This window comes from Anguilla anguilla, chromosome 16 (genome assembly GCF_013347855.1).
Source record: "Anguilla anguilla isolate fAngAng1 chromosome 16, fAngAng1.pri, whole genome shotgun sequence".
Taxonomy (NCBI): Eukaryota; Metazoa; Chordata; class Actinopteri; order Anguilliformes; family Anguillidae; genus Anguilla; species Anguilla anguilla.
Genome location: NC_049216.1, coordinates 1,772,457 through 1,790,460, shown reverse-complemented (window position 1 = coordinate 1,790,460; position 18,004 = coordinate 1,772,457). Strand labels below are relative to the sequence as shown.

The window sequence follows — 18,004 nt, the reverse complement described above, 5'->3', positions numbered from 1 at the left end:
ATGGCTCTTTTGTCAATGTAAGAGTTTCTGTAATCCCAAATGCCCTTGCTCATATTCAAACTAAGACTGTTAGCCAGTTCAGGCACCATTTTCAACTCAATCTGTCAAGCATCCACCTGAAACTTGGCCGGCATATCTGACCACCCGATGCTGTCTTTACGTATACTATTTTGTTCAGCAGGCATTTGGTTATCTGAACAGCGATAGGTTTACTTTTAAGCCAGTCAAGTTACAGAATGAATTAAACAAGACTGTCACCTGCCCATGTTCGGGGCGCAGACACTATCACCTTATTTAAAGCTAGGCTCAAAACGTACCTTTTTAGTCTCTCCTATATTTGAGGGGCAGGAGTGGGTGGCGGGCATAGCTATAGAGTCTCTGGTGGACTGAGCGGTAAGTGCTGTCACTGGATCATCATTGGTAGTGCTGTGTTAAGCTGAACCGGTCATGGTCTGGTGATGACTGTCTCAAGCCTGCCCTCAGGGCTGCGTTGGCCCCTGCCACTGTTTCCCTTAGCTATGCTGCCATAGCCTTATTCTGCCGGGGTTTTCCTTATCGCACGCAGGCACCTCTGTCTCTTCTGCTCTGCTTGCTAATCTACCATCTGAACCCCCTAACAATTTGTTTTTTCGTCTTCCTCGGCTCTGGGCACCTGCCCGCAGCTCTAGCCCAGGGGTGCACCCCCCCCCCCCCCACCACCACCACCCCCCCACCACCACCCCCCCGGCCCAGAGCTCCAGCCTCCTGCCACTGTTGATTCAGCTGTAGCACCAAGCCTGTCCTCCTGCCTGACCCTGCCACCCATTGGTGTTCCGGCCCATCTCATGGACTTAATTAATACTGGATTGGCTGTTATTATATTATAAAACAGATAAATTATATATATTATGATTTATCTGTTGTCATGTAAGCCATTCCCATAACAAACCGGTGCCTGCCCGCGGAAGATGGGTTCACCCTCTTAGTCCGGTTCTGCTCAAGGTTTCTTCCTGTTATCAGTCAGGGAGTTTTTCCTTGCCACTGTTGCCCTAGGCTTAATCTTTGGGGGCCAGATCTCTGTAAAGCTGCTTTGTGACGAAACTCCATTGTTAAAAGCGCTATAAAAATAAAAATTAATTGATTGACCTGTCAAATGAGCCCTCATTGCTGTCTGTGGGTCCAGCCATTTGCTAGTAACCGAAGTGCGTATCTGCCTCCACTCCCTGTGCGTAATGCAGATTGTGTTTATAAGCAGTGAGTGCATGCAGGCTGAAGCGAGCTCGTTCTCAAAACAGCTTAGCATTGTACTATGTAACGCATTCATAACTATGATGAATCAAAGAAAACGTTTTTTATACTGTGACAGAAGTCATTGAAGAGCTCAAATAAGCGGATCTCAATTAGAGGCATTATTTTCATACTTAGAAAGTGCAGATTGGTTCGGAGAGTGTGTTCTAGACAATGCGAGAGCCCCACTGGTGTGCATGTAAGTTTACTGAGGTACACTGCTTTGGAATACCGCTTCTTTAATTTGTGTGAGGTAAGATAGCCAATATTGTTGTACAGTAATTTTGCGTAATTTTTATAACAATAATTTTAATGGCAGGGTTAGATTTTGGCAGTTTGAATGAATGACTTATACACAATGCATTGTATGTGTCAGTAACTTGCCATTTTTGTACTTTGAAAACGTGTTTTTCATCAGATAACATTTCTTTTTGCCCTGTGTTTGTAATGATTAGGTGATAAAAGTAATTCATATATAAATGTAGGCTATGACAGACATACACATAAATGCATGCAAACACACATAGCCTATATTCTGAAAGAAACATACAGGCATGGATTCAATCCTTTACCATGAATGCCAAATAAATAAATGTGTATGTCAAAATTAGAAATGGAAGTGTTTTTCATGAGCTATTGCACACAACAGACCAACAAGGTTGTTTGTGTGTCAGTGGAGGATCTATAGGGCTAGCTAACATGAATTTAGAAAGGAGGGGCTGTCGGGTAGACACAGTAATGTAGTTAAGAAACAGCAGTTATCAGTACAGGGGCAGCGGTGAATGTGAACCGTTTTTGAGTTAAAGAAACTGGACATACCCGGCATGAATGATCTTACAGCAGTTTGTATACGACCGGTAACATTAGGCTACCTAACGGACCGAATCTGTAGGCCTATGTGTACTAACATTTTCCTTTACCGTGAATGTCAAATAAATAAAAGTGTGTGTCATATTTGAAATGGAAGTGTTTCACTGAACACGACAGACCTACTAATTATTTGTATGATGGTAGATGATGTAGAAGGACCAGCTAAATGGAATTTATAAATGTGGCATTGCAGGGTTAAAATGAGCTGCAGTAGCCTACATTAGTTAAGAAGTAGGGATGAGAACAGGGCAGCAGTGCATGTGGAGATGCGTGAATCTTGAATGAGGTAAATCGCAGTTTTATTTTCCTGCTTCGGTCGGTAAAGATTACCGCAAATTTAACTGAATGATAACTGGGAAAGTTACGACAAGCGGATTTATTTTGCCAGCGAGCTGGCTAGCTACGGATAAGTACGGTAACGTTACCAAATGTAAAGCAGGGGTCTTCACTACGATCTTTAATCTTTCCCTAACACAAGCCATCATCCCACCCTGCCGAAAGTCAGCCATCATCATCCCTGTCCCCAAAAAGCCAGCCATCGACAGTCTTAACGACTACAGACCGATCGCACTCACATCGGTAGTCATGAAGTGTTTTGAGAGACTGGTCTCACAGCACATCAAAGCCAGCCTCACTCCCACATTCAACCCACATCAGTTTGCTTACAGAGCATACAGGTCCACGGAAGACACCATCGCCATAGCTCTTCACACCGCACTGAGTCACTTAGAACACCGGGGGAGATATGTAAGGATGCTCTTCATCGACTTTAGCTCAGCATTCAATACAATCATTCCGGACATACTAGTCGCCAAACTGTCTGACTTAGACCTCCCCCTTTCCACCTGCACCTGGATAAAGGACTTCTTCACTAACCGCCCACAAATAGTTAAACTTGGCCCCCACCTCTCCTCCACCCTCACACTCAGCACTGGCTCTCCACAAGGCTGTGTGCTGAGTCCACTACTCTATGCTCTATACACCTATGACTGCACTCCAACCCACCCCACCAACACCATCGTCAAATTCACGGGTGACACCACTGTAGTTGGACTTATCTCAGGAGGAGACGAGTTGGTGTTCAGCAAACAACCTGACACTGAACACCACAAAAACAAAGGAACTCATCATTGGCTTCAGGAAGCACAGAGCAGACCCTGCTCCACTCTACATCAACGAGGACTGTGTCAAAAGGGCTCCCACCTTCAAATTTCTGGGAACCCACATATCTGGGGACCTCTCCTGGTCTGCAAACACCACTGCGGTTGTAAAGAAGGCACAGCAGCGACTACACTTCCTGAGAGTGCTCAGGAAAAACAGGGTGGGAGAAAAGCTGCTGGTGGCCTTGTACCGTTCCTCCATCGAGAGTGTGCTGGTTTACTGTATCTCAGTGTGGTATGCCCGCTGCTCAGCAGCAGACAGGAGAGCTCTTCAGAGGGTCAGCAACACTGCACAGAAAATCATCGGCTGCCCTCTGCCCTCTCTGGAAGACATCTCCAGCTCCCGCTGCCTCGGCAGAGCCAAAAACATTCTAAAGGACTCCTCTCGTTCTGGACACCACCTGTTTGACCTGTTGCACTCTGGCAGGCGCTACAGGACCATCAAAGCACGGACCACCAGACTTAAGAACAGTTTCTTTCCCTGGGCCATAAGCACACTGAACTCCAACAAGCATTGAATCATTAGTTAACTTTCTAACCGCATTTAGTTTTGTGCTTTTTGGAAAAATGGGCGATTTGTGTTGTATTCAAACCCTTGTCGTCGCAGGGTCATTTTTGGTTACTCGTTTACATTTTTGGGAGCCCAAAAGAGACCAATGCGCTATTTCCTAAGGCAAAGGTAGTACCCACTAAGCTATGAGGGAAGCAGACGTCAGAGGTGCGAAGTTGAACTTTTTAAAAATGTATGGTGCAAACCAGGTGGGAATTGCCTTCTTAAATGTTTGGGTTAAGGGGTTAAATAGTAGTGTCAATTTAAGCCTGTTTAATTACCTTTGATCACCTGTGAACTCTCCTTTGAAAGCGACTGGAGTGTCCATTGAATGATCACTCTTCAGAGACACACAGCTGGGTACAGGTGACCCTGCTCTTTCTACCTGGACCCTGTGAACAAAACATGGGGACAGAGATTCCAGTTAAATTCATCTTCATACTACTGCTCTCAGTCACTGCACATCTGACTATGACATAATAAACCCCCCGTACACCTGAATGTGATATAATATACCCACCTACACCTGAAAGGTGACAATGACATTGCCGTGTAAGTTCCCCCACTGCCCCCTAGTGGTATGGGCAGCAGCACCCACAGAATAGGTATAAAGTAAAGATGAGCAATTTATTAAAAAAGGAGCTACGAAGTACAAACACGTCACAAATTCAAGCTCAACGGCTGCAACAGCCTCCTTTTTGGCCAACAACGCCACTCGCTCCCTTAGCAGCGCTAATGGCAATAAATGTCAGTCAAATTAAAGGAGCCTCCCCACCCCCCAATCGCCTGTTGCACACTAAACTACATCATAAAACTTAATTTTGCATACTTTCCATAGTTACTTGGTCTCACTTATAGAAACAGGTATGCCATTTAAGTTTTCAGAACAACACCTCAGATCACCAAAAAAATTATCTAGAAAAAAGTTTTAATGTCCACATGTAATGTATTTACATTGCATTCACTTTTGGTATACCCAATACCCATGTCTTTATGGCTCTTTTGTCTATGTAAGAGTTTCTGTAACCCAAAATGCTTCTGCTCTTATTCAAGCTAAGACTGTTAGCTAGGTCAGGTGCCATTTTTAACTCAATCTGTCATGCATCTACTTAGAACATGGCCGGCATATCTGACCCCCCGATGCTCTCTTTACATACAGTAGCATTTTGTTCAGCAGGCTTTTGGTTATCTGAACAGCGATGGGTTAATTTTTTAGTCAATAAAGTCACAGAATGCATTAAACAAGACTGTCACCTTTCAAATAGCCCTCATTGCTGTCTGTGGGTCCAGCCATTTGCTAGTAACCTAAGTGCGTATCTGCCTCCACTCCCTGTGAGTAATGCAGATTGTGCTGACAAGCAGAGAGTGCATGCAGACTGAAGCGAACTCACTCTCAAAACAGCTTAGCATTGTACTATGAAATTAATTCATAATTATGGTGGATTGAAGAAAAGGTTTTTGCACTGTGATAACAGTAATTGAAGAGCTCGAAAACGCAAATCTCAATTAGAGACATTATTTTAATATTTAGAAAGTTCCGATTGGTTCGGAGAGTGTGCTCTAGACCATGTGAGAGCACCACTGGTGGGCATGTAAGTTTACTGAAGTGAATTTAGTGTTCTCCTTATTATTTATTCTTATTCCACATCAAGTCAACATCCTGTACGCTACTCCTCCTACAGTTTTTCAGCAAGACCTACCTTTTTTTATCTAGTAGCTTCACCTAGTTGCTTGTGCTTTTTGTGTCAATAGTGCAAATATTCTTGAGATATTTACCATTTTTATTTACATTTTTTATTTATATTTTATTTATGTTTACCAAGAAAATTTCCCATTAATTAACACTAGTGGAATGTTCGGAATGTAAACAACACACTTGCAGCTGACATTGCAATCAGCCGCTGCAGCAGCGACAGATACAGACCGTCTCTTTCTTCTGCAAAGCTTCTAATGGATGAAGTCTCTAGCAAAGTGAGTAACGGCAGCAGCAGCAAAGCAAGTTCAACTCAAACTAATATTAGTTTTCTGTTATAATTTCTGCCAGCTACTGTAACATTTGTATTTCTACATTCAGCATAATGTTAACTGCTGTAAGAAATTAACTCCCAAAAACATGTTCACCTCAGTTATTTATTCAAAATATGTGATTTTGAGAGAAGAAAACTTCTTTTGTAGTGTAGATAACCTGTTCAAAACGTTATCTAAAATGTGCAATTTGGAAAGGTTTTGGGATGTCTTGGAAAATCCATTGCAAAATTTCACTGCTTTTAGTCATCTGCACAACAATCGATGAATTCTTTGCTGATGTGTCATTGTATTACTGTTTTACATTCACGAATGGCCCAGAAATTCTTTCAAACGATTATTGCAGAAAACAAAAAAAGAAAAAACAAATAAAAGCCTGTGCCGAAATTGGCTTGCTCTGCCCCTTGGCTAAACGCCAGGTTTTCAATGGGCAGGGTTCATTGGGTGTTAGTTATGTAACAAAACCCTTAAGTCCAGTGAAATTCTTTCTACATGTAATGTGTAAATAATGCTCTTGCCACTTTTGTGCATGCTAGGCAAGCTAAATTGAAAATGCCTAAGCATTGCCCCTTCTCTGGATGTGGAGAAAGCAATACATTCTTTTGTTTTGCCAAAAATGAAGAGACCTACAAGAAATGGGTTTTAATTCTGGAGCCCACAGGCACTCCAGTATTACAATAACCAGTGCAGTTAGTATTTGCATTGCCCATTTTCTCAGAACAAAAGAACTTTTCGCAGAACGTGCTGGATCGGTAAGGATGCCTACCATTAGCTAGCGACAACTAAACTGTTTTCAAGCTAAGACGTGGAATCAAAGCCTGTCTTTATTTGGGTGTAATGTCCAGAATTTGAGACTGCTATCGAGTGTAATGTTAGTGTACAGTAGCTCAGTGTTACAATGCTATTACAAGTTGAATAATCTTCAGGTTTAATCATACGATGGGAACGCCTAGTTTGTGTTGCTTTCTTTCATTTTGTCGGGTACTGCATGGGACAATCTGCTCTAACCTGCTCTAACCGAGCTAGCGATGAGAAATGGTTTACATATGACCTGTCTTACAAGTATGAATGTTAATGAGCGCAGGATACACACCCAACCTGCCCATGTCTGCTAAACAGGTCGCAATAATCTAACCGTGTCTATTACAATTCAATGGTTCTAATTCGGTTAAAAACGTGAAAGAACCATTAAGAAGAAAATCTGTCATCACTTCTGGGGAATATAACAAAAATCTAGTTTCTTGGACCTTTAAAAGCAGTGCAAACCAGGTGGAAATTGCCTTTTTAAATGCTTGGGGTTAAGGGGTTAAATAGTAGCGTCAATTTAAGCCCATTTAATTACCTTTGATCACCTGTGAACTCTCCTCTGAAATTGAGAGGAGGACGCATTGAAGGATCACTCTTCAGAGACACACAGCTGGGTACAGGTGACCCTGCTCTTTCTACCTGGACCCTGTGAACAAAACACAGAGACAGAGATTCCAGTTAAATTAATCTTTTTACCACAGCTCTATGTCACTGCACATCTGGCGATGACATAAATCAAACCCCACATACACCTGAATGTGACATAATACACCCACCTACACCTGAAAGGTGACAGTGACACTGAAAGGTATATTTCCCTCCTGCCCCCTAGTGGTATGGGCAGCAGCGCCCACAGAATGGGGATAAAGTAAAGATTTGCAATTTATTAAAAAAGGGGCTACAAACACGTCACAAATTCAAGCTCAACGGCTGCAACAGCCTCCTTTTTGGCCAACAACACCACTCGTTCCCTTATCAGCGCTAATGGCAATGAATGTCAGTAAAATGAAAGGAGCCTCCCCATCCCCCAATCACTCATTGCACACAAACCCACATCATAAAACATGTTTTTTATACTTTCCATAATTACTTTGCCTTTCTAATTTTTGCATGAAAAAATGTATTCCATTTAAGCTGTCAGAACAGCACCTCAGATCACCAAAACAATCATTCAGAAAAACGTTTTAAATTCTGTATGTAATGTACTTACACTGCAGTCACTCTTGGTATATCCAATACTTGCATCTTTATGGCTCTTTTGTCAATGTAAGAGTTTCTGTAATCCCAAATGCCCTTGCTCATATTCAAGCTAAGACTGTTAGCCAGTTCAGGTGGCATTTTCAACTCAATCTGTCAAGCATCCACCTGAAACTTGGCCGGCATATCTGACCACCCGATGCTGTCTTTACATATACTATTTTGTTCAGTAGGCATTTGGTTATCTGAACAGCGATAGGTTTACTTTTAAGTCAATCAAGTTACAGAATGAATTAAACAAGACTGTCACCTGTCAAATGTGCCCTCAGTGCTGCCAGTGGGTCCAGCCATTTGCTAGTAACCTAAGTGCGTATCTGCCTCCACTCCCTGTGCGTAATGCAGATTGTGCTGAGAAGCAGAGAGTGCATGCAGACTGAAGCGAGCTCGCTCTCAAAACAGCTTAGCATTGTACTATGAAATGAATTCATAATTATGGTGGATTGAAGAAAAGGATTTTTCACTGTGATAACAGTAATTGAAGAGCTCGAAAAAGCAAATCTCAATTAGAGGCATTATCTCCATATTTAGAAAGTTCCGATTGGTTTGGAGAGTGTGCTCTAGACCATGTGAGAGCCATACTGGTGGGCATGTAAGTTTACTGAAGTGAATTTAGTGTTCTCCTTATTATTTCTTCTTATTCCACATCAAGTCAACATCCTGTACGCTACTCATCCTACAGTTTTTCAGCAAGACCTACCTTTTTTATCTCGTAGCTTCACCTAGTTGCTTGTGCTTTTCTTGCCAGTAGTGCAAATATTTTTGAAATATTTACCATTTTTATTTATATTTTATTCATGTTTACCAAGAAAATTTCCCATTAATTAACACTAGTGGAATGTTCGGAATGTAAACAACACACTTGCAGCTGACATTGCAATCAGCCGCTGCAGCAGCGACAGATACAGATCGTCTCTTTCTTTTGCAAAGCTTCTAATGGATGAAATCTCTTGCAAAGTGAGTAACGGCAGCAGCAGCAAAGCAAGTTCAACTCAAACTAATATTAGTTTTCTGTGATAATTTCTGCCAGCTACTGTAACATTTGTATTTCAACATTCAGCATAACGTTAACTGCTGTAAGAAATTAACTCCCAAAAACATGTTCACCTCAGTTATTTATTCAAAATATGTGATTTTGAGAGAAGAAAACTTCTTTTGTAGTGTAGATAACCTGTTCAAAACGTTATCTAAAATGTGCAATTTGGAAAGGTTTTGGGATGTCTTGGAAAATCCATTGCAAAATTTCACTGCTTTTAGTTATCTGCACAACAATCTGTGAATTCTTTGCTGATGTGTCATTGTATTACTGTTTTACATTCACGATGGGCCCAGAAATACTTTCAAACGATTATTGCAGAAAACAAAAAAAGAAAAAACAAATAAAAGCCTGTGCCGAAATTGGCTTGCTCTCCCCCTTGGCTAAACGACAGGTTTTCAATGGGCAGGGTTCATTGGGTGTTAGTTATGTAACAAAACCCTTAAGTCCAGTGAAATTCTTTCTACATGTAATGTGTAAATAATGCTCTTGTCACTTTTGTGCACGCTAGGCAAGCTAAATTGAAAATGCCTAAGCATTGCCCCTTCTCTGGATGTGGAGAAAGCAATACATTCTTTTGTTTTGCCAAAAATTAAGAGACCTACAAGAAATGGGTTTTAATTCTGGAGCCCACAGGCACTCCAGTATTACAATAACCAGTGCAGTTAGTATTTGCATTGCCCATTTTCTCAGAACAAAAGAACTTTTCGCAGAACGTGCTGGATCGGTAAGGATGCCTACCATTAGCTAGCGACAATTAAAACGTTTTCAAGCTAAGACATGTGGAATCAAAGCCTGTCTTTATTTGGGTGTAATGTCCAGAATTTGAGACTGCTATAGAGTGTAATGTTAGTGTACAGTAGCTCAGTGTTACAATGCTATTACAAGTTGAATAATCTTCAGGTTTAATCATACGATGGGAACGCCTAGTTTATGTTGCTTTCTTTCATTTTGTTGGGTACTGCATGGGACAATCTGCTCTAACCAGCTCTAACCGAGCTAGCGATGAGAAATGGTTTACATATGACCTGTCTTACAAGTATGAATGTTAATGAGCGCAGGATACACACCCAACCTGCCCATGTCTGCTAAACAGGTCGCAATAATCTAATCGTGTCTATTACAATTCAATGGTTCCAATTCGGCTAAAAACGTGAAAGAAGCGTTAAGAAGAAAATCTGTCATCACTTCTGGGGAATATAACAAAAATCTAGTTTCCTGGACCTTTAAAAGCAGTGCAAACCAGGTGGAAATTGCCTTTTTAAATGCTTGGGGTTAAGGGGTTAAATAGTAGCGTCAATTTAAGCCCATTTAATTACCTTTGATCACCTGTGAACTCTCCTCTGAAATTGAGAGGAGGACGCATTGAAGGATCACTCTTCAGAGACACACAGCTGGGTACAGGTGACCCTGCTCTTTCTACCTGGACCCTGTGAACAAAACACAGAGACAGAGATTCCAGTTAAATTAATCTTTTTACCACAGCTCTATGTCACTGCACATCTGGCGATGACATAAATCAAACCCCACATACACCTGAATGTGACATAATACACCCACCTACACCTGAAAGGTGACAGTGACACTGAAAGGTATATTTCCCTCCTGCCCCCTAGTGGTATGGGCAGCAGCGCCCACAGAATGGGGATAAAGTAAAGATTTGCAATTTATTAAAAAAGGGGCTACAAACACGTCACAAATTCAAGCTCAACGGCTGCAACAGCCTCCTTTTTGGCCAACAACACCACTCGTTCCCTTATCAGCGCTAATGGCAATGAATGTCAGTAAAATGAAAGGAGCCTCCCCATCCCCCAATCACTCATTGCACACAAACCCACATCATAAAACATGTTTTTTATACTTTCCATAATTACTTTGCCTTTCTAATTTTTGCATGAAAAAATGTATTCCATTTAAGCTGTCAGAACAGCACCTCAGATCACCAAAACAATCATTCAGAAAAACGTTTTAAATTCCGTATGTAATGTACTTACACTGCAGTCACTCTTGGTATATCCAATACTTGCATCTTTATGGCTCTTTTGTCAATGTAAGAGTTTCTGTAATCCCAAATGCCCTTGCTCATATTCAAGCTAAGACTGTTAGCCAGTTCAGGTGCCATTTTCAACTCAATCTGTCAAGCATCCACCTGAAACTTGGCCGGCATATCTGACCACCCGATGCTGTCTTTACATATACTATTTTGTTCAGTAGGCATTTGGTTATCTGAACAGCGATAGGTTTACTTTTAAGTCAATCAAGTTACAGAATGAATTAAACAAGACTGTCACCTGTCAAATGAGCCCTCATTGCTGTCTGTGGGTCCAGCCATTTGCTAGTAACCTAAGTGCGTATCTGCCTCCACTCCCTGTGCGTAATGCAGATTGTGCTGAGAAGCAGAGAGTGCATGCAGACTGAAGCGAGCTCGCTCTCAAAACAGCTTAGCATTGTACTATGAAATTAATTCATAATTATGGTGGATTGAAGAAAAGGATTTTTCACTGTGATAACAGTAATTGAAGAGCTCGAAAAAGCAAATCTCAATTAGAGGCATTATTTCCATATTTAGAAAGTTCCGATTGGTTTGGAGAGTGTGCTCTAGACCATGTGAGAGCCATACTGGTGGGCATGTAAGTTTACTGAAGTGAATTTAGTGTTCTCCTTATTATTTCTTCTTATTCCACATCAAGTCAACATCCTGTACGCTACTCCTCCTACAGTTTTTCAGCAAGACCTACCTTTTTTATCTCGTAGCTTCACCTAGTTGCTTGTGCTTTTCTTGCCAGTAGTGCAAATATTTTTGAGATATTTACCATTTTTATTTATATTTTATTCATGTTTACCAAGAAAATTTCCCATTAATTAACACTAGTGGAATGTTCGGAATGTAAACAACACACTTGCAGCTGACATTGCAATCAGCCGCTGCAGCAGCGACAGATACAGACCGTCTCTTTCTTTTGCAAAGCTTCTAATGGATGAAATCTCTAGCAAAGTGAGTAACGGCAGCAGCAGCAAAGCAAGTTCAACTCAAACTAATATTAGTTTTCTGTTATAATTTCTGCTAATTCCTGCCAGCTACTGTAACATTTGTATTTCAACATTCAGCATAATGTTAACTGCTGTAAGAAATTAACTCCCAAAAACATGTTCACCTCAGTTATTTATTCAAAATATGTGATTTTGAGAGAAGAAAACTTCTTTTGTAGTGTAGATAACCTGTTCAAAACGTTATCTAAAATGTGCAATTTGGAAAGGTTTTGGGATGTCTTGGAAAATCCATTGCAACATTTCACTGCTTTTAGTTATCTGCACAACAATCTGTGAATTCTTTGCTGATGTGTCATTGTATTACTGTTTTACATTCACGAATGGCCCAGAAATACTTTCAAACGATTATTGCAGAAAACAAAAAAAGAAAAAACAAATAAAAGCCTGTGCCGAAATTGGCTTGCTCTCCCCCTTGGCTAAACGCCAGGTTTTCAATGGGCAGGGTTCATTGGGTGTTAGTTATGTAACAAAACCCTTAAGTCCAGTGAAATTCTTTCTACATGTAATGTGTAAATAATGCTCTTGCCACTTTTGTGCACGCTAGGCAAGCTAAATTGAAAATGCCTAAGCATTGCCCCTTCTCTGGATGTGGAGAAAGCAATACATTCTTTTGTTTTGCCAAAAATGAAGAGACCTACAAGAAATGGGTTTTAATTCTGGAGCCCACAGGCACTCCAGTATTACAATAACCAGTGCAGTTAGTATTTGCATTGCCCATTTTCTCAGAACAAAAGAACTTTTCGCAGAACGTGCTGGATCGGTAAGGATGCCTACCATTAGCTAGCGACAATTAAAACGTTTTCAAGCTAAGACATGTGGAATCAAAGCCTGTCTTTATTTGGGTGTAATGTCCAGAATTTGAGACTGCTATAGAGTGTAATGTTAGTGTACAGTAGCTCAGTGTTACAATGCTATTACAAGTTGAATAATCTTCAGGTTTAATCATACGATGGGAACGCCTAGTTTATGTTGCTTTATTTCATTTTGTTGGGTACTGCATGGGCCAATCTGCTCTAACCAGCTCTAACCGAGCTAGCGATGAGAAATGGTTTACATATGACCTGTCTTACAAGTATGAATGTTAATGAGCGCAGGATACACACCCAACCTGCCCATGTCTGCTAAACAGGTCGCAATAATCTAATCGTGTCTATTACAATTCAATGGTTCCAATTCGGCTAAAAACGTGAAAGAAGCGTTAAGAAGAAAATCTGTCATCACTTCTGGGGAATATAACAAAAATCTAGTTTCCTGGACCTTTAAAAGCAGTGCAAACCAGGTGGAAATTGCCTTTTTAAATGCTTGGGGTTAAGGGGTTAAATAGTAGCGTCAATTTAAGCCCATTTAATTACCTTTGATCACCTGTGAACTCTCCTCTGAAATTGAGAGGAGGACGCATTGAAGGATCACTCTTCAGAGACACACAGCTGGGTACAGGTGACCCTGCTCTTTCTACCTGGACCCTGTGAACAAAACACAGAGACAGAGATTCCAGTTAAATTCATCTTCTTACCACAGCTCTATGTCACTGCACATCTGGCGATGACATAAATCAAACCCCACATACACCTGAATGTGACATAATACACCCACCTACACCTGAAAGGTGACAGTGACACTGAAAGGTATATTTCCCTCCTGCCCCCTAGTGGTATGGGCAGCAGCGCCCACAGAATGGGGATAAAGTAAAGATTTGCAATTTATTAAAAAAGGGGCTACAAACACGTCACAAATTCAAGCTCAACGGCTGCAACAGCCTCCTTTTTGGCCAACAACACCACTCGTTCCCTTATCAGCGCTAATGGCAATGAATGTCAGTAAAATGAAAGGAGCCTCCCCATCCCCCAATCACTCATTGCACACTAACCCACATCATAAAACATGTTTTTTATACTTTCCATAATTACTTTGCCTTTCTAATTTTTGCATGAAAAAATGTATTCCATTTAAGCTGTCAGAACAGCACCTCAGATCACAAAAACAATCATTCAGAAAAACGTTTTAAATTCCTGTATGTAATGTACTTACACTGCAGTCACTCTTGGTATATCCAATACTTGCATCTTTATGGCTCTTTTGTCAATGTAAGAGTTTCTGTAAACCCAAATGCCCTTGCTCATATTCAAGCTAAGACTGTTAGCCAGTTCAGGTGGCATTTTCAACTCAATCTGTCAAGCATCCACCTGAAACTTGGCCGGCATATCTGACCACCCGATGCTGTCTTTACATATACTATTTTGTTCAGTAGGCATTTGGTTATCTGAACAGCGATAGGTTTACTTTTAAGTCAATCAAGTTACAGAATGAATTAAACAAGACTGTCACCTGTCAAATGATGCCCTCAGTGCTGTCCAGTGGGTCCAGCCATTTGCTAGTAACCTAAGTGCGTATCTGCCTCCACTCCCTGTGCGTAATGCAGATTGTGCTGAGAAGCAGAGAGTGCATGCAGACTGAAGCGAGCTCGCTCTCAAAACAGCTTAGCATTGTACTATGAAATGAATTCATAATTATGGTGGATTGAAGAAAAGGATTTTTCACTGTGATAACAGTAATTGAAGAGCTCGAAAAAGCAAATCTCAATTAGAGGCATTATCTCCATATTTAGAAAGTTCCGATTGGTTTGGAGAGTGTGCTCTAGACCATGTGAGAGCCATACTGGTGGGCATGTAAGTTTACTGAAGTGAATTTAGTGTTCTCCTTATTATTTCTTCTTATTCCACATCAAGTCAACATCCTGTACGCTACTCCTCCTACAGTTTTTCAGCAAGACCTACCTTTTTTATCTCGTAGCTTCACCTAGTTGCTTGTGCTTTTCTTGCCAGTAGTGCAAATATTTTTGAGATATTTACCATTTTTATTTATATTTTATTCATGTTTACCAAGAAAATTTCCCATTAATTAACACTAGTGGAATGTTCGGAATGTAAACAACACACTTGCAGCTGACATTGCAATCAGCCGCTGCAGCAGCGACAGATACAGACCGTCTCTTTCTTTTGCAAAGCTTCTAATGGATGAAATCTCTAGCAAAGTGAGTAACGGCAGCAGCAGCAAAGCAAGTTCAACTCAAACTAATATTAGTTTTCTGTTATAATTTCTGCTAATTCCTGCCAGCTACTGTAACATTTGTATTTCAACATTCAGCATAATGTTAACTGCTGTAAGAAATTAACTCCCAAAAACATGTTCACCTCAGTTATTTATTCAAAATATGTGATTTTGAGAGAAGAAAACTTCTTTTGTAGTGTAGATAACCTGTTCAAAACGTTATCTAAAATGTGCAATTTGGAAAGGTTTTGGGATGTCTTGGAAAATCCATTGCAACATTTCACTGCTTTTAGTTATCTGCACAACAATCTGTGAATTCTTTGCTGATGTGTCATTGTATTACTGTTTTACATTCACGAATGGCCCAGAAATACTTTCAAACGATTATTGCAGAAAACAAAAAAAGAAAAAACAAATAAAAGCCTGTGCCGAAATTGGCTTGCTCTCCCCCTTGGCTAAACGCCAGGTTTTCAATGGGCAGGGTTCATTGGGTGTTAGTTATGTAACAAAACCCTTAAGTCCAGTGAAATTCTTTCTACATGTAATGTGTAAATAATGCTCTTGCCACTTTTGTGCACGCTAGGCAAGCTAAATTGAAAATGCCTAAGCATTGCCCCTTCTCTGGATGTGGAGAAAGCAATACATTCTTTTGTTTTGCCAAAAATGAAGAGACCTACAAGAAATGGGTTTTAATTCTGGAGCCCACAGGCACTCCAGTATTACAATAACCAGTGCAGTTAGTATTTGCATTGCCCATTTTCTCAGAACAAAAGAACTTTTCGCAGAACGTGCTGGATCGGTAAGGATGCCTACCATTAGCTAGCGACAATTAAAACGTTTTCAAGCTAAGACATGTGGAATCAAAGCCTGTCTTTATTTGGGTGTAATGTCCAGAATTTGAGACTGCTATAGAGTGTAATGTTAGTGTACAGTAGCTCAGTGTTACAATGCTATTACAGGTTGAATAATCTTCAGGTTTAATCATACGATGGGAACGCCTAGTTTATGTTGCTTTCTTTCATTTTGTTGGGTACTGCATGGGACAATCTGCTCTAACCAGCTCTGACCGAGCTAGCGATGAGAAATGGTTTACATACTGTATGATGTGTCTTACAGGTATGAATGTTAATGAGCGCAGGATACACACCCAACCTGCCCATGTCTGCTAAACAGGTCGCAATAATCTAACCGTGTCTATTACAATTCAATGGTTCTAATTCGGTTAAAAACGTGAAAGAAGCATTAAGAAGAAAATCTGTCGTCACTTCTGGGGAATATAACAAAAATCTAGTTTCCTGGACCTTTAAGAGCACTGCAAACCAGGTGGAAATTGCCTTTTTAAATGCTTGGGGTTAAGGGGTTAAATAGAGCCAATTTACGTCTATTTAATTACCTTTGATCACCTGTGAACTCTCCTCTGAAATTGAGAGGAGGACGCATTGAAGGATCACTCTTCAGAGACACACAGCTGGGTACAGGTGACCCTGCTCTTTCTACCTGGACCCTGTGAACAAAACATAGAGACAGAGCTTCCAGTTAAATTCATCTTCTTACCACAGCTCTATGTCACTGCACATCTGGCGATGACATAAATCAAACCCCACATACACCTGAATGTGACATAATACACCCACCTACACCTGAAAGGTGACAGTGACACTGAAAGGTATATTTCCCTCCTGCCCCCTAGTGGTATGGGCAGCAGCGCCCACAGAATGCGGATAAAGTAAAGATTTGCAATTTATTAAGAAAGGGGCTACAAACACATCACAAATTCAAGCTCAGCGGCTGCAACAGCCTCCTTTTTGGCCAACAACACCACTTGTTCCCTTATCAGCGCTAATGGCAATAAACATCAGTAAAATGAAAGGAGCCTCCCCATCCCCCAATCGCTCATTGCACACTAACCCACATCATAAAACATGCTTTTTATACTTTCCATAGATACTTTGCCTTTCTTATTATTGTATGAAAAATGTATTCCATTTAAGCTGTCAGAACAGCACCTCAGATCACAGAAAAAATCATTCAGAATTTTTTTTTAAATGTCCATATGAAATGTACTTAAATTGAATTCACTTTTGCATTGTCCCATACTTACGTCTTTATGGCTGTTTTGTCTATGTAAGAGTTTCTGTAATCCAAAATGCCTCTGCTCATATTCAAGCTGAGACTATTAGCTAGGTCTTACATGTATGAATGTTAATGAGCACAGGATACACACCCAAACTGCCCATGTCTGCTAAACAGGTCGCAATAATCTAATCGTGTCTATTACAATTCAATGGTTCCAATTCGGCTAAAAACGTGAAAGAAGCGTTAAGAAAAAAATCTGTCGTCACTTCTGGGGAATATAACAAAGACCTAGTTTCCTGGACCTTTAAGAGCAGTGCAAACCAGGTGGAAATTGCCTTTTTAAATGCTTGGGGTTAAGGGGTTAAATAGTAGTGTCAATTTAAGCCTATTTAATTACCTTTGATCACCTGTGAACTCTCCTCTGAAATTGTCTGCAAGTGGCATTGAATGATCACTCTTCATAGACAGACAGCTGGGTGCAGGTGACCCTGCTCTTTCTACCTGGACCCTGTGAACAAAACACAGAGACAGAGATTCCAGTTAAATTCATCTTCTTACCACAGCTCTATGTCACTGCACATCTGGCGATGACATAATAAACCCCACATACACCTGAATGTGGCATAATACACCCACCTACACCTGAAAGGTGACAGTGACACTGGAAGGTATATTTCCCTCCTGCCCCCTAGTGGTATGGGCAGCAGCGCCCACAGAATGGGGATAAAGTAAAGATTTGCAATTTATTAAAAAAGGGGCTACAAACACGTCACAAATTCAAGCTCAACGGCTGGACCAGCCTCCTATTTTACATTACAGGCATTTAGCAGACGCTCTTATCCAGAGCGACTTACACAACTT

The 18,004-nt window shown here is 40.8% G+C and overlaps 2 protein-coding genes across 2 annotated transcripts in view; both read right to left on the bottom strand.

Moving 5' to 3' along the window:
- LOC118215092 overlaps positions 1-18,004 on the bottom strand; it is an 800,072-nt gene that overhangs the window by 538,785 nt on the left and 243,283 nt on the right. The window lies entirely within an intron of this gene.
- LOC118215097 (NLR family CARD domain-containing protein 3-like) overlaps positions 1-18,004 on the bottom strand; it is a 151,156-nt gene that overhangs the window by 125,520 nt on the left and 7,632 nt on the right. The window contains exons 5-9 of the mRNA XM_035395534.1: positions 16,461-16,571; positions 13,372-13,482; positions 10,288-10,398; positions 7,214-7,324; positions 4,128-4,238 (exon numbers count right to left, since the gene is read on the bottom strand). Of these exons, the coding sequence (XP_035251425.1) occupies positions 4,128-4,238; positions 7,214-7,324; positions 10,288-10,398; positions 13,372-13,482; positions 16,461-16,571 (555 nt within the window). The remainder of the gene's footprint in view (positions 1-4,127; positions 4,239-7,213; positions 7,325-10,287; positions 10,399-13,371; positions 13,483-16,460; positions 16,572-18,004) is intronic.